The 17170-nt window shown below is 53.7% G+C and overlaps 1 protein-coding gene across 1 annotated transcript in view; it reads right to left on the bottom strand.

The window, feature by feature from the left end:
* Positions 1-12723, bottom strand: part of CUNH11orf80 (chromosome unknown C11orf80 homolog) — an 84031-nt gene extending 71308 nt beyond the window's left edge. The window contains exon 1 of the mRNA XM_040970805.1: positions 12546-12723. Coding sequence (XP_040826739.1) covers positions 12546-12723 — 178 coding nt within the window. The remainder of the gene's footprint in view (positions 1-12545) is intronic.
* Positions 12724-17170: the final 4447 nt, after the last annotated feature.

Below are 17170 nucleotides of genomic sequence, written 5' to 3'. Positions count from 1 at the left end.
GTGGGAGACCCGGAAGAGGCTCCTGGCTTTGGATCGGCATAGCATTGACTGTTGCGCTCACTTGGGGAGTGAATCATTGGACGGAAGATCTTCCTCTCTGTCTCTCCTCTCTGTATATCCGCCTTTCCAATAAAAATAAAATAAATCTTAAAAAAAAAGATTTTATTTATTTTTTATTGGCGAGTCAGATACAAACAGTCCCCAAGTAGCCGCAACAGCTAGAGTGAGCCAAGCCAGGAGCCAGGAGCTTCTTCCGGGTCTGCCACGTGGGTGCAGGATCCCAAGGCTTTGGACTTGATTGCTTTCCCAGGCCACAAGCAGGGAGCCGGATGAGAAACAGGGCTGCCAGGATTAGAACTGGCACCCATATGGGATGTTGGCGTGTGCAAGGCGAGGACTTCGGCTACTAGGCTACTGCTCTGGGTCCAACTAAATCTTAAAAAAAATTAAAAAGAAATCACATGACTGACACAAGTTTTAGATCAATTTGGCCAACCAGGCCAACTGAGGAGCTTTTGGATTTGGGTCTGGATGTTTCCATCGCTGACCTCGAAGGTGTTACGGAGCAGTGTCTTTGAGGTTCCCATTCTCCCCAATCTTGGGAAAACAAAGGAATCTGCTTCCAAGTCTCCTCTCCCCTCAGGGTTTGGATTAGTACTTCCGGTCCATTTCTGACAGCTTAGGTGTACCACCCGAGGCACCCCTTAGGCCCTCCCTGGTTCTCAGGCCCCCTAGAGGATTCAGGCACCTGTGAAAAGAGCCCCTTGGAGGTTAGATGGAAAATGTTCCTGAGATACCCCTGAATTCCCACTCGAGGACCTTTCCCCGCTGGGAGGAACCAAGTTACAGTGAAATGAGGCTGTTCTCCATGTAGGCGGTAGGAAAGGGTTAACTGCTCCTCCTGGGTCCTGAACCAAGTCTGTCCCCCACTATAACCGGGTTTCCTAAAATGGAGCAGGTCCCAGGTGTCTCTCTGCTAATCACATCCTTGGAAATGGGGCCAGGAAGCCCAGATTAGTTTATCCCATCACCTTCTTGAGGCCTTTTCCACCTGGAGCTCGGAATCTGGGGCGGCTTCAGACTCACCTCCACCCGCTTCCCTAGCCGGGGTCAGATCGGGATGTGCCAGCCCTGGGATGGCGGGTTCCAGGGGCCAAGAGGCCAGGGCAGCGTTGACTTCTGTGTCAGTTCTTGAACTGTAGCATCTGTTCCTCCTTCTAAGACGTATGGGCGGAGGAAGGAGTCTCCCCAGGACAAAACCAACGTTGGCATGAACTGCAGTAACTTCGTCACCACCACCACCGCCGCCCAATTCCTTAGGCTGCCTTCTTGCTAACAGAATGACGGACAGACTGTGATGCTGGGTAGCTTTCTGTTTTTTCTGGCTGAGTCACTGCACCATGACTCTTAATTTCTCATCCTGCAGGAGCAGGTGCAGGGCTAGCCCAGGCGGTTTCCTTCCCTGTTAGTGTCCAGTTTACCTTCTGCCTCAATAACCCATCCATCTCACCGAGCAGCTCTGCCCGCTGTCACTGGATTTTTACCTTCTCTCGAAGCAGGACCAGGTTCGTTCTGCCAACTGATGTCCTCCGGAGTAAAACAGCCTTGGTGGTCTAGAGGCCTTGGGGATGGAAACGGCCATTGATCTGGTCACTGATGGCCAAGTGAAAGTATCAGTAAAGGCCAAGACGATCTGCTTGACGTGAAGGACAAACAGGCTCATTGGGATCTTTATTATCAGCCTTATCAATGGCAAGCTCTGTCTTGATTCAGTTAATTTTACATTACTGTGAAGTACAAGAGGTCTTCAAAAAACCTCATAATATACAAAAGATATGTATATTATGAAAAAATGCATGGATTTCTAAAAAAAGAATAGCTGTAGCAAAATGAATTTAGCTTTGAAATTCATAAACTGTTCAAAGTACCCCGTACTTGGTCAGGGGCGTGGCTGCACACCACCTGTTAGGCTAGTCTTTGCTGAGCTGAGCTGTGGTGAATCTCCAAGGTCAATTTTAACACCACTTTTACCTTCTGTCTCCCTGCTCTCTTTCTTCCCAGTTGAAAAGAGCCTACGGGCCCGAGCAGCGTAGCCTAGCAGCTAAAGTCCTCGCCTTGACCGTCCTGGAATCCCACATGGGCACCGGTTCTAATCCCGACAGCTCCACTTCCCATCCAGCTCCCTGCTTGTGGCCTGGGAACGCAGCCGAGGACGGCCCAAAGCCTTGGGACCCTGCACCTGTGCGGGAGACCTGGAAGAGGTTCCTGGATCCTGGCTTCGGATCGGCATAGCACGGGCCGTTGCGCTCACTTGGGGAGTGAATCATCGGACGGAAGATCTTTCACTGTCTCTCCTCCTCTCTGTATATCTCTGCCTTTCCAATAAATAAACAAATCTTAAAAAAAAAAAAAAAAAAAAGAAGAAGAAGAAAAGAGCCTACGGCCTCCAAAGTCCAAAACTCTGAATTCTCCCATTTCCTCACTTTCTTTAGGTGTTAGGATCAAGTTTTTCACAACTAAAATTAGCAAATTGTCTCAGGAATTTAGATGACTTGAGGGTTTTACAATCTTGAGATTAAGAAGACTTCTTAGAGGTCATTTAATCCAGCATTTCTCATATCCAAATAAGTCACTTTTTTTTCCTAACTCATTTCCTTTATCCCCTGACATCTACAATAGAAGGTTCATGCTGTGTACTAGGTGTATTTAGGTTTGGGAACTACCAACCTACTTCACATCCCTGTCCTGTGCAGTAATCGTTCCAAAGCCTGTAACAGGTTGATATCCAAGTTTCACTTGACTATCTCGTGCAGGGAAATTTGCCATCTCAGAGCACCCACTGCCTTGGGCAAGAGTGGCTTAGTAAGCCCTTTTCATCACACCAAGCTAAAATCTCTCCCCTGTCTCTGCACCCTATCTCCCACTCACTGGCTCCAGATCTGCCCTTTGAAACCACAGATAATCGCTCTAATCCCTGTACAAAGGGGCATGAAGAATACCCGCGACTGGCACTGGTGACTTGTCACAGCGATTCAGACCTGGCCAAATGATTGATTCATAGAGGTCTTGCAGCAGGGTTTACACAGGGAGCAGCTGACTGTTTAAAAGAGGCCTTGTCCTAATCAGTTCATTCGCCATTCAGTGAATCCCTTTGCAATGCAAATGATCTCCCCCAGTTAACCTATGCAAATCCAGGTTTCCATGCCGTATGTTTTACTAACACAAACACAAAACAAGTCAACCGCTCATAGCAATAGCTGGTTATAATACACCTGATATCACATTATTGAATTTCTCACCGCAATTTTCTTCAAAAAAAAGATCTCCCAGTGTTTGAAAATAAGGAAGCTTGGACCCTGTGTGATAGCCTAGTGGCTAAATCCTCACCTTGCATGTGCTGGGATCCCATATGGGCACCAATTCATGTCCCGGCTGTTCCATTCTCCTTCCAGCACTCTGTTTGTGGCCTGGGAAAGCAGTAGAGGGCGGCCCAAAGCCCTGGGACCCTGCACCCGCATAGGAGACCAGGAGGAAGCTCCTAGCTCCTGGCTCCTGGAAGATCGGCTCAGCTCTGGCCATTGCAGCCACTTGGGGAGTGAACCAGTGGATGGAAGATCTTTCTGTCTCTCCTTTTCTCTGTAAATCTGCCTTTACAGTAAAAAAAAAGAAAAAGAAAAAGAAGGAAGCTCATGTTTAGAAAAGTTGCGTGCTTTTTCTGGTTAGAAAGTGATAGCTCAGAAGTCCGTCTGCCACCAGAAGGTCTCAGGTGTCTGCCACTAGCGGAAACGACAAACTGTAAGTTCCGCACTGCAGCACAAGTAAATGAGGCGAAGGTCCAGAAAAACTGACCTAAAAGAAATGCCAAGGGCTTAAAAAAAAAAAAAAGTGGATAAAATCTACTCTTGGGAGGGAGGGGATCCTGGTGCTGTCAAGTTCTCAGCACGACTCATATTTTTCCAGTGCAATTTGGCCAAGGCACCTCCAAGATCTCTCCCCTTTCACTATGAAACAGAAGCTGCCGAAACTTCAGGCACCGGTGCGACTGGACGCCCTCAGAGGGTCTGTCTGTTCCCAGATGTTTGTGGCATGAACCTTTGGAGAGAAAAAGCAAATCTTTCTGGACTGGTAAACTCAAAGGGTACAAGAATCACGGCCGGCCTTAGCCTAAATGGGTCAGATTCAGTCAAGTGGGCCCAGTTTTTAATGGCATTTAGGTTTGCAAGTTAAAAATAGTCAGGGAAGGATGGTCCGTCCATGTGTTTGGAATCCAACCTGGACAAAGATAAATGGATGTTAATATCTCTGTCCTCAAACCAGTTCCAGCGACTCCCATGCAGCCGACAGCAGCAGGCCCTCAACACTGTTCAGCCCAGAACGCGCCTGAGGGCTCCAGAGCCCTGGACTCTCGCTGCACGTCTGTGGGAGCTCCAGGTAGGATTCGCTTTGGTCCTCCACGCCCCACCTCCATCCTGTGCTCCCCGCCACTCCTGTACCCCATCCATCAGAATGACCTATTTGACTTGCAGTCAAATTATCTTGGCTAATCTGCAGACTTCTGCTTGCCAACGCACAACCATCTTTGCAAATCACATCCCACGCTGAAGTTCCAGTGTAGAGAAAGCACAGGGACTCCCCTTGCAAGCCCACCCTTCCAAGCTTCGCTGAAATGACAGCCTTGTCTATCATTCTGCTGACAGCACAAAGACACGTCACCAGTTCAAGACAACCCAGGTATTCTAAGTCTTTTTTGAAAAATAAAAATGTATTTATTTATGTAATTGGAAAGGTGGAATGACAGAGGGATGGAGGAGAGACAGAAAGAGGTATCTCTCATCTGCTGGCTCACTCCCCAAACGCCCGCAGCAGCTGGTGCTGGGACAAGCCAAAGCCAGGAACCCTATCGGGGATCTCCCACGTAATTCACAGGGACCCAGACATTTGGAGCCGTCTTCCACTAAACAGTTTCATCTCCGGAGCCTTAAAGCTGGCCCCTCAATGTGCTCTCGACTCATGTTTGTTAGTATTCTCCTCTCAATCCACGTCTCCTTGTGACAGTCCAGTTTGGAGGGGTCAAGTATCATTCTGATAGTAGGGAAGGGGACGCAAGGCCAGGTCTCATCCTCCATCTCTTTTGCATGACAAAGTTTGATTTCCTTCATGGGACCTTGACCCTCAGGCTCTGGTTATTGCACCTGCTACAGGCGCAACCTGTGATCTTGACAAACGTAAAACACGGTGATGACTCCACGGCGTTGAGCTCTCCTGTGACGCTTATGTCTGGGCCATCTCACTCTCACCTCAACACCGGGGTCCTCAGCCCCACCCCACAGCTCACACTCTTGCCTGGGCACCTAGGAACTTTCCAGATTGTTTCCAACTGTCAAGCAGCCAAGGAGACTAGGGCTCCAGGGGTGAGAAGACCTAGAAGAGGGAGGAGTTCATTTCAAATGCGATACCGGGTGTGGCTGTCCCTTGTCAGCACAAGCCCCTTGCAAGGCTGGGTTCCAGGAGTGAAACTGCTTGTGGGTAACGCCAGGGACACAGGATAGGACCCTACGCTTGTTTCTGGACACCCCTGTGCTGCTCAGCCCATCTTTTTCCATTCCGCTTCATGTCCAGAGAGGACTCTGCGCAAGGAAAACTCCTCTGTCCTTCCCAGCTCAACAGATGACTGCATACTTGCAACTCTGGGTTTCCTGGCTCTGGATTTTGATCTTGAAGGCAGGACTTCCAGAAAGAGGACAAACCCCTGCTAAGCACGTGGTTCTTACAAGTGAAACACTGGGCATTTTGAGAACCTGACTCTGCCATAGATTTTATTTTATTATTATTTTTTTAAGCAAAAGTTTGTGTGTGTGTGGTTTGTCTATTGGAAAGGCAGATTTACAGACAAAAGGACAAATATCTTCCATCCATTGGGTTACTCACCTAAATGGCTACAACAACCAAGCTGAGCCAATCTGAAGCCAGGAGCCAGGAGCTTCTTCTAGAGTTCCCGTGTGGTGGCAGGATCCCAAGGCTTTGGGCCATCCTCTAGAGACTGCTTTCCCAGCCCACAAGCTGGGAGCTGGAAAGGAAGTGAGGCAGCTGGGACATGAACTGGTGCCCTTACAGGTTCCTAGCACTTGCAAAGGGAGGATTAATCAACTGAGCCATTGTGCTGGGCCCTTGGCCATAGATCTTAAAAAGGTTGACTTAGTTAAACTGAGTTTAAAAGTCAATTTTTAAAATTAAAGATTATTTTAAATTTTTATTGGAGCAGTGGAGCTACAGGGAGCAGGAGAGACAAAATCTTCTATCCACTGATTCATTCCCCAAATGACTGCAAAAGCTGGAAATGAACCAATCTGAAGCTAGGAACTTCTTCCAGGTCTCCCATGTGGATGCAGAGGCCCATGGACTTGGGCCATCCTCAACTGCTTTCCCAGGCCATGAGCAGGGAGCTCATGGAGCAGCTGGGACTTAAGCAAGTGCCCATAGGGTATTCTGGTGCTACAGGTGGAAGCTTAGCCTACTAGAGCTTGGCACTGGCTCCCTAAGCCAAGAATTTAACTGCTGTCTATATCATTTCTAGGGAGAGGATGTTGTCTCTACAAAGTACCTGCTACTACCTACGTGATGGGAGCTGGGTCCTCTGTCCTGCTAGTGACATAGTCATAAACTCACGGAGCTAAACTAAGGAAGCTAGCTCATGGGTGGTGACAGACTTGCAGCCCAGAAGTGACATCTAAATTGACATCAAAACGATTAACAGATGTTTGGAGAACACAAGAGGGCAAGCGATTGCAGCTAGCAACACTAGCATGTGTGAGATAGTCTGCTGTCTCAACTGGCTAACCCTCCACTTGCAAGCCTTGGCACCAGTTCATGTCCCAGCTGTTCCACTTCCCATCCAGCTCCCTGCTTGTGATATGGGAAGGTAGCAGAGGATGACCTAAAAGCCTTGGGACCCTGCACCCAAATGGGAGACCCAGAAGAAACTCCTGGCTCCTGGCTTTGGATCAGCTATGATCATTGAAGCATTTCAGGAATGAATAAGTAAATGGAATCTTGTGGACTTCCTTTGTAATGTTGTGTTGCATCCTAGCATATAATAACCCTCGCAGACCTGAGCTAGGTTTACCCTTGTGGTTAACATGCCTGCACCCCAGAGTGGAGCAACTGGATTTGACTGCCTGCTCAGGCTCCTGAATCCAGCTTTCTGCTAATGGTGGAAGCTGGGAGGTGACCGTGTCGGTGCCGGGGGCTGGAGTTCTGACACCCATGTGGGGGACCTGAACTGACATCCTAGGTCCTCGCTTTTGCCATGTCCGAACCAGGTCTGGCCACTGTGGGCATTTGAGGAATGAATGGTGAATGAAAATGCTTCACTTCCCGTCCAGCTCCCTGCCTGTGGCCTGGGAAAGCAGTTGAGGACGGCCCAAAGCCTTGGGACCCTGCCACCCATGTGGGAGACCCAGAAGAAGTTCCTGGCTCCTGGCTTCGGATTGGCACAGCACCGGCCGTTGTGGCCACTTGGGGAGTGAATCATGAGAGGGAAAATCTTCCTTTCTGTCTCTCCTCCTCTCTGTATATCTGACTGTAATAAAAATAAACAAATCTTTAAAAAATAAATAAAAATTAATAAAGTTTCATAAACATTGAGAACATTTCATGAGGTTCCTCCGTGTGTGAAGGACACGGTGCCACACAGGGAGTAGTAAGAGATGAGACTGCAGAAGGAGTCTTAACTTGGTTAAACACTTTGGACTTTAATCCAGGAGGAGGGGGAAGTGACTGAAGGGTTTTCAGCAGAGGACTCATCTGTCAGATCAACAAGAGAGCATCCGTTGAGCTGCACCGTAAGAAGGCCCACAGGGAGTGCATAGAAAAGGCCAGAACACCACCAGCGACCACCACAGCAGCACTCAGTAACGAGAAGGTCCCCTCAAAAAAAAAAAAAACGAGGAAAGAAGCATCACAGGCATTGAGGAAAACCAAGAGAGCCAGCCCTTCCACGCCGGAAGCAGGACCAAGAAGGATACAGCTGCTGAGAAAAGCGAGACAGCAACTGCAAATGAACAATTGGCTCAGGGGCAGCACGACTTCCGGTTCAAGCTGGGATGCATGGGTGATCATCCGCCCCGCAGGGACCATCCGTCCTTGGAATGACATCTCCCAAAGCCTCTCCCGTCACCTGTGTCTGTCCCATTACCACGGCTTGTCTACCTTTCTGCCAATGCACTTCCGTCTCCATTGCTAACATCTTACTTCAAGCTGACATCTTTTCTCTCACCAAAGCCACAGTAATAACCTAATTTTTTTTTTTCATAGCAACCCGTGCACCCTGACAAGCCAGTCCCCACGCAGCACCAGAGTAATGTCTATAACACATTACAAAACTGTGGGGGTGGGGAGGGAGGAAAGTGTGGTGGCTCAACAGGCTAATCCTCCACCTCCAAACGCCAGCATCCCATATGGGCAGCGGTTCATGTCCCAGCTGCTCCACTTCCCATCCAGCTTCCTGCTTACGGCCTGGGAAACCAGTAGAGGATGACCCAAAGGCTTAGGACCCGCAACCCACATGGAAGACCTAGAAGAAACTCCTGGGTTCAGATCGACTCAGCTCTGGCTACAATAGCCACTTGACCAGTGAAAGAGTGGACAGATCTTGTTTTTTTTCCTCTGTAACTCTGCCTTTCCCATGAAAGTAAATAAATCTTTAAAGACAAACATTCTGAAGCTGATCAGTTCTCTTTCAGGCTTCAACCTTCGAGAGCTTTTCCTCATGCCTTACAAGCATCCTGCATCTTACAACAGCAGACCTGGTATGCATGCACTCTGTCTCTGCGGCTAGGAACCAGAAGTCACACGTGAGGCGCTGTTATGCCTGCTTTGATGGTTCTGGGTGAGGTACTTAATTTCTCAATGCCTCCACTTTCTCCTTTGTGAGATGGGTTTAGCTCTTCACGTTAAGAATTAAATGTGTTGGGTGCTAGGAATATAGTTGCCAGTGAATTTTACTTCATTTTATTTGTTGCTTTAAAGATATTTATTTGAAAGGCAGAGTTAGAAAAAGAGGAGAGAAGAAAGAAGAGAGGAGAGAGGTCTCCCATCTGCTGGCTCACTTCCCAAATGATCACAACGGTCAGCGCTGGGCCGGGTGGAAGCCGGGAGCCCATCATTCCGCCCGAGTCTTCCACGTGGGTGTCAGGGGCCCACGCACTCAGGCCGTCTCCCACCACCTTCCCAGGTGCATTTGCAGAGAGCTGGGTTGGAAATGGAGTAGCCGGGACTTGAATCAGTGCCCACATGGGATGCTGGCACTGCAGGCAGCAGCCCAAGCCAAGGAGCCGCAGTGCCCTCCACACACACAGTAACAGTTGGTAACTGCTGACTGTTCCCCATTGTAGGTGATTTGAAGTTCTCCTTTTTTATCCCCTCATTTCTATCCAAGTTACAACACTTAAGTTATCTGAGAGAGGATTTATATCATTCATTCATGCAGCTTGTGACTATATGTATTTAAAAACTTTTATTTATATAACTTATTTGGGAAGGAAGGAGGGGCAGAGAGGAAATAAACAGAAATTTCTCATCTGGTGGTTCATTCCCCCAAACGAGGCCTGTAACAGCCAGGGCTAGCCCCGGCCAAAGCCAGGAGCCAGGAACTCATCAGGGTCTTCCTCCATGGGCACCAAGCCATCACCCTCCGCCTCCCAGGGGTCACATTATCAGGAAGCTAGAATCTGAGCCAGAGCCAGGACTTGAACCCAGGTACTGGGTTCAACCATTCACTGCACTCAATGTAATGTCACTTAGGGGCTGTTTTATTTACGTGTGTCTGCTGCACAACACGATCCTCTAAGCGGACAAAGAAAAATGTCCATTCCACTCCTAATTCTCTCCCTAGATCCTAGCAATAATGACCAGCACATAACAAGCCAGCTAGTTTTTGAATGAGTGTCTGATTAAATAGAGGCAAGGAAGAGGGAGCCCACAAGTACAGGAGACTTAAGAAGGCTGTGGGGGCTGGCCCATTGGCTCCACCTTCCAGGACCAGTATCCCATACGGGCGCTCATTCATGTCCCAGCTGCTCCACTTCCCACCCAGCTCCCTGCCTGCAGTCTGGGAAAGCCGCCGAGGATGGCCTGATGCCTTGGGACTCCGCACCCATGTGTGAGGCCCAGAAGAAACCCCTGGTTCCTGGCTTCAGATCAGCTCAGCTGCTGCCATTGTGGCCACTTTGGGGCGTGAGCCATCTCTCCTTCTCTATCTCTTCCAAGAAACATAAATCTTAAGAAAAAAAAAAAAGAAGAAGAAGAAGGCTGTGAGGGTGATACACATAGGGGGTCAGGGCTGGCAGACACTTGGAGCATGCTGAAATGCCAATGGGAAGAAGAGCCAGCAGAGAAGCAGCAGGCCAGCAGGAGTGAGGACCACGAGACTGCAAAGGGATGAGTGTTAGGCTGGAAGCCAGGAGGTGCGTTTCAGGTGGCAGGAGGGTCACCTCTTCAACGCAGGTGCAGCTCTAAGTTTGGTGGCAGCAAGTGGAGCGCTCTCAGTTGCATAACCCACCACCACAGGTTCTCCAGGAAGCTTGCTGGGCACACTGCGGGACGGCCCTCCGTTCACTTTGGCAAGCCAAAAAAGAAGCAGACGTCTTCATCCTTGCTGGACCACGCTGATTCACTACAGAGCCAAAGCCCTAGTTTCCAAAGCAACCTAGTGACTGAGCTGAGCCAGGCGAGTTCCCTCTCCAAAGACAGCCAAGGCTCAGGAAAACACTCAAAGGGCTACGGTAATGACGGCTGACGTCAGAGCAGCACTTACCACGGGCCAGGCCACCGGAGGCAACCGAGCCCAGAAAAACCGAGCAGGGGTCCAGAATCACACAGCTGGCAGCTAGTAGCTATACTGGGTCTACCATGCTGGGTGCCCCCTCTTCGGCAGAGGGGGGAAAGACCCTTTGGACTCAGCCAGTTCTGTGCCCTCACATCCCCTTGTTCACCAATAAAATGTAAATCAGAATGTTTGCAGGGCTTCTTGAAGGACAGTGAGCGACCCGAAGTGGAAAACGACTCTTGAAAAGATACTGGGATGCTAATCGACGGACCTAGTGTCCCCTTCTCCCAGCTTCCAAAACTGGGTCATCATCTGAGAGGCTGTCGCTGTCCAGCCCATAGTGAGGTGGCCCCGGTTCCCATGGCAGCCGGCCGGCTGGTCCTCAGCCCTAAGTCTTCTCCGTGACCACTAAGTCCACGTGGGCACCTCCTTCCTCCCCAGGCAACGACCCACACGCAGCTGCAGCCTCCGTGCCACTTTGCTGCCGCTTGCCTTTGCGAAGCGAGGGTCAGGAACAAGTAAACAGCAGGTAGACAGCATGACAACTACCCCAGCAGCTGTCCCAGGCTGCGGCTGAGGTCACAGAGCTCAGAGGCCGAGAAAACGCCAACAACAGGCTTTAGTGTCACTTCTCTCTCTCTCTCTCTCTCTTTTTTTCAGCGTAGGAAAACCCTGAGTGGGGGAAGGGGGGGGCTGACATGACGCAACTAGTTAGGGCCAGTAGCAAGATTTTTTTTTAAACTCACTTTTTCCTTGAAAATATTTCCCAGTACATTTGAAACAAATGATTTATTTCGCTTTGCCAAACATCCTATCTGAAGAGTATTTCCTACGTATTTCAGCGGGCACACAGAAAGCAGCAAAATGCTAAAGATAAAGAGGTCCCCTCCCCAAAAAAAGCGCCTAAAAATCAGAACCCACTTCCCCTAAATTCCCTCCAAGCCTGTTCTTTGAGTTCCCCGAATTTGCTATTTCAGGCAGTCCCCGAAGAACCCACGGCCACCTTCTAGGGAGTGGGGGGCCTCCGTGGGCATCCGAGCCCACCCTGCGGGTCCTCCCTCATCCCTTGAGCTCCGTCTGGGGAGAACAGCACCCGCCTCTCCCGAGCGGGGTGGGGGTGGGGTGTGGGGAGGAGAGGAGAGTCACATGGGGAAAGGCAATTTTAGCACCCACCTGGCATTCTGAGCGTTTGCTGGGATGTGGGCACCATTCCTTCTCTTCCTAGGCAGATAGCATTCGCCTTGGTTAATGACCTCAGACCTCAAGCCCACTCAGGATCAAGCCAGCCGCGCCAGGCCTAAAAATGTCCACCCCCACCCCCACCCCCCTTAAGACAGTGACTAGGCCAGAATTCTCCGGGTTGATAAATGAGAGGCGCTGAGGCGCGCGCCGTGATGGCTGTTCGCAGACCTGACTTGTGAGGTGGCCCATCTCCAACGCGCACCATGGAGAGGCTTCGGGAAGGCGAGCCGGCCCACCTGCCCGAAGGCGGACGCGAGAGAAAGCAGGCGGAGGAGAAACATGCCTAGAGAGGGGATGGCCTGGAGGTGGCCTAAGAGGAAAATTTGAAAAAAAGGACCCCACTGCCCCCCGAGACCGAGTCTCAGGATCTACTTCTCACCGGTGAGTGAAGGATTGCGCATCCCGGGGAAAAGAGGGAATTAGGGACAAAGGTGCGGCGCCTACGCAGCGGTGTCCACGCACAGCACCCCCCACGCACCCACTGTACGCCGCGGGGCCGGCGGCCGAAGCCAGGAGAACCCGGTCCGGAAGAAGGGTGTCCGCGGGGCAAGGACAGGGATGGAGCGCCGGCGGCCGACGCGTACCGCCTCGGGGAAGGTCAACGACCCAGGCCGGGGAACCGCACGGGCAGAGCCGAGAGGGGCCGCGGTTGCCATGGCGCCGGGCGGGGAGGGAGGGATGGTGGGGGTGACTCGGGCCCCGCCCCGAGCCCCGCGGGGCCGCGGGTCCAGATGGTCCCGGGCCTCCCGCGGGAGCCGGCGGCCTGCGGCAGGGGGAGGCTATTGTCCTCCTTGGCGGCGCCGCAGTCCCGCCGCTCGCGCCCGCGCGCCGCCGCCACGCGCCCCGCCGCCGCCGGCTCCCGCGCGCCCCCCGCGCCGCTCACGCCCCGTGACGGAGCCCGCCTGCCGCTCGCCGCCCGCAACCGGCTGTCGCGGCCGGTGTGAGGGCGCCCGACAGCCGGTGCGCCCCAGCCCCGCGCCCCTCGCCCGGCGCTCCGCACCCAGGTAGGTGCCGGCGCCCCCGCCCGCTTTGTCCCGGCCGGCGGGGCGGCGCGCTTTGTGCAGCTGCGTGCGGACCACCCGGTCGGGTCGGGTCGGGGTCCCGGCCGGCCGGAGCCGGGGCTCAGGGAGAAAGGGGGAGCCGGCAAGGAGGCTGCGGTGGCCGGCCCTAGCTCTGCCCCCTGGTCCCTTGGTGTGCCGGCGACTCTGGTCCCGGCGTGAGCGCGGCGCGGCGCGGGGGGCGCGTGGCCGGGGGTGGGGGTGGGGGGAGACGTGAGCCCTGCTGGGGCCGGGAGAAGAGTCTGGAAGAGTTGGGCGCTGCTGACGGGCGCGTGAAGGAGTCGGGCTCGGCTGGGCTCCGAGCGGGGCTGACAGCGCCTCCGAGGCTACCCCGGCGGACGGCAGCGGTCGCCGGCTCCCGGGCTGCAGACGCTCGCGTTCGGGGCCGTGTCTGCCGGCGTCTGCGAGCTCTCGGTTCCCCGCTCCGAGCTGCGCCCGTGGAAGGCTGCGGGGGTGGCGGGGAGCTGTCTGTGGAGCGGACGGCTTCCGCGCTCCACACTCTCCTTCCTGTTCCCAGGCCGTGTGTGGGAGGCGAGGACGCGGTTGGCCGTGGTGACAGCCGCGCTGACAGGGGGAGCCAGGACCCTTCAGGCAGTGGGGAGGCGGGAGTGTCAGCTGTTTACGCGCCCACAGATCCGCCCACGCGGGGCTAGCCAGCCGGACCTCCGGGCCGGGTGGGCTACGCGCGCGCTTCGGCTGGGAACCCACTTCACCTCATTAACCCGTCCAGGACGAGGCCCCGTGCGAGTCCCAGATGCGGGTTTACCCCCATGTTAGGCTGCTATGCAACCTCGGCCGTGGGCAGGAGAGACCCTCTCCCACGCCAGTTTTTGCCTCGGCCATGGGCAGGAGAGCCAACTGGGCAGGAAAACGCCAGTTTTCCTTGGAGGTGAAGAGGGCAGCTAGAGTCCCAGGTCTCTGCGTTTGCCTTGAAGTGCGTGACAACCTCCCGCGTCTTCAGAGGGAGCTAAGATGGAGCTCAGCTGTATCCCTTGGAGAAAGCGATGCAAGCCCAGGCTTCTGGAGGGAGGTGCCAAGGAGAGATTTGTCTAATTCTGTTCCTCACCCCCCCCAAATTCAGTGCCGCCTGCGGCCCAGTTCCTGAATTCATGCCCGGAGTGGGAGGGATGTCCCGGGCATGTCCCGGTGGGTGTGGGTGGGGGTGCTGCTGCATGGCTACCCCGTGCCCTGGAAGCCCTGAGTTTATCTGTGTGTTTTTTTTTTCCCCCTCTCTGCCGACACATGCACTTATTCTTTAAATCCACATGATCTTTACTTTGCCGAAGTCCCCGTTTCTTATCCTGCTGCCCGCCCACAGCTGCTCCAGCCCCTCCTCCTCCTCCTCCTCCTCCTCCGTGGCATCTGTGACTCCTGGTGTCAGGGCACCGGCTCTATCTGTTCCGTCGGCTTCCGAGCCCACTCCGTTTCTGCTTCCGTCTCTCCTCACTTGAGGTTCCCTCCCCAGCACAGGGCCTCAGCAGGCAGCGAGGTCACTGTGGGGCACTCCGGCTCCCTGCTGTTCTCAGCCCTCTGAGCTCCTCAGCCCATTTCACCTGCTGTCACTGACCTCGGGGTAAATGGTCGCCTTTCACCTGTGCTCCCCAGACCAGCAGCTTGGGTCGTGCCCGGGAAAGGGCTAGAAACACAAGGTGCAAGTAGTTGTTTAGGCTGGTGGTTAGGATACCAGCGTCCCACCCACATCACAGTGCCCTGGGAGGGGGGGAGCGGTTCTATTCCTGGCTAAGGCTGCCAACTCCAGCTCCCCACCAAAGCAGACGCTGCGAGGCAGCCAGCAGTGCTGGTTCAGTGACTGGGTTCCTACCGTTGCAAGGAGGCAACTCAGGTGTCATTCCCAGCCTTTGGAGCCATCCTTTAAAAAGACATACAGATTGAGAAAACACTGGGGGCAGGGCGTGGGGACCTGGGTTCTTAGCAGTCCTGCACTCCAGCTAGAGCAAGTTGGAGACTGTCTGGGGGCGTGCACCTAGACCCCCCCCCAAAGTCCTGCTGGAAGCGTGGGGCAGTATTTCTCAGACCCCTTTAAGGAGACTTACTCCAAAGTGGACGCTTGTGGTCTGTCTCATTATTGAACACCTCGTATGCAGAAAGGACACAGAGGAACTGGCTATAGACATGGAACTCAAAGAGTTAAAAGCACAGCGAGCGCGGGGACACCTTAAACAGCTCCCTGGATTGCAGGGCGAGCCGCGGCAGCAGGCAGCAGGCAGCAGGGATAGCCGGCCAGCCCGGGGCTGTGGGAGCCAAGGGAGGCAAGGAATACCTCTGGAGCAGGATGTGGTGAGAGGGGGGATAGGGAACAAGCCTGCCTCTCCGGGGATCGCTGTTCCAGCTGCGCTGGAGGCCCACCTGGAGCCAAGCAGAGCGCTGGTTCTGGCAGGTTCTCCCAGGAGAGCGCGCACAGCTGGCAGAAGCTGGCATTCTCTGGCCTGTGTGATGTCAGCTCCTGGTGGGAGGCGGGAGGGAGGTTGTTAGCAGCTAAGACTAGGAGGTCCTGCTGAAACTAATCTGGATTAGCTGCTGTGCGGGCCAGAGTTCAGGAATCCTTCAAGGAGGGAAACAAGTGGGCCGGAGGAGGCTCTGCCGGGGTCAGAAGGATGGGGAGCAGAACCCGGCAGCACATGGAGACACAGGACCATAGGCAGGGAATGCGTGGCTAAAGAAACAAACAGGGTCCGTGTGGGCAAGTGTGGGAGCCACGAGCCTAGGCCACAGGGCCAGGAAGTGGGAGCTTGGAGGCACACAGACAGGCTTGGCAGGGAGGGCTTCGAGCTGCAAGGCAGTGTGCAAAGGGGTGGGGAGTATAACCCCACACACGCTGGGAGCCCCTGGGACTTGGCGACCTAAAGGCGGCAGGACCTTCCTGGGTGCCCCCTGCACAGAAAGAGCGAAGTGTGTGTCATCTCCAACTTGATTTGACAAGAGGGATTTTTAAGATTTATTTTTATCAGAAAGGCAAATTTACAGAGAAGGAGAGACAGAAAGATTTTCCATCTGCTGGTTCACTCCCCAAATGGTCGCAACAGCCAGAGTTGAGCCAATACGGAGCCAGGAGCTTCTTCAGGACCTCCCATACAGATGCAGGAGCGCCTGGATCCCTTGGGAGACCCATGAAGAAGCCACAGGCAGGACATATGTATGAGGTCCTGAGTTGCTTCTGGGAGGTGGGGCGGGGGAGAGCTGAGCCAGTTTATCAACAGCGTCAGATACTTGACTTCCTGAGGCTTGTCTTCTGTGTAGCGAATGTTTGGGGCAGGGATGGAAGATGCTCCAAAGAGGTTGCTGAAATTGATGGGATCGTTTGGGTAGAAGGTGATCAAGCGTGGAGGGACTGCGGCCACATGAGAAGCACAGGCCCAGCTGAAAGTCTCCTGAGCCCATGAGTGGCTTCTCCACCAGAGAAAGACTCCCGGAGCGGGGTACGACCCCTGGGGAGCATGGAGGGTCGGGGGGCACTGAATGTTTGGGTCCTGGCAGTGTTGGTCCTGAAGCTGAGTGTGAGCATGGACGCTGGCTGGAAAGCCCTCATCGGCAGGGCCCAGCGACGCGGGATGAAAATGAGGGCCAAGTGGCGGATGCCTCGCCTGTCCAGCAGCCGAGGGCACGGGTGACTGTCCCCGTTCAGCCTGTGCCTCTTCCCTCAGTGCTCTTTGCTCAGGGTGAGTCAACTCTGCCCTCAAATTTATTTTTATATAAATATTGACAGAACAGATCCAGGGGAATCTGTCGGAGGGAAATGATGGATTTTGGACAGGAAAGGAATGCAAGGCCTCGGTGGAAACAGGGAATGCTAGGAGTCTGGAATCTTTGACCTTGCCCTTCTCCCGCGGGGCGGGGGAGCCCTCCTGCACTGTTTCTCTTCGGGAGGCAGGGAAGGGGCGGGCCACCCTGCTCTCCCACCGGGTCAGGTGCAGCTTGGCGGAACCAGTTCATGACAGAGGCCGAGTTCTGCCCGCGTGTACCCATGGGAATGCACCTGCCGCGCTTCACCAGGACTCACCTCCCATCATCCCCTCCTCCTTCCCCC

Source organism: Ochotona curzoniae, unplaced genomic scaffold (genome assembly GCF_017591425.1).
Source record: "Ochotona curzoniae isolate NIBS_2020 unplaced genomic scaffold, NIBS_Ocur_1.0 scaffold_4937, whole genome shotgun sequence".
NCBI classification, from domain to species: Eukaryota; Metazoa; Chordata; class Mammalia; order Lagomorpha; family Ochotonidae; genus Ochotona; species Ochotona curzoniae.
Note: the sequence above shows the minus strand (reverse complement) of the source record. Positions and strands in the feature narration are given on the sequence as shown.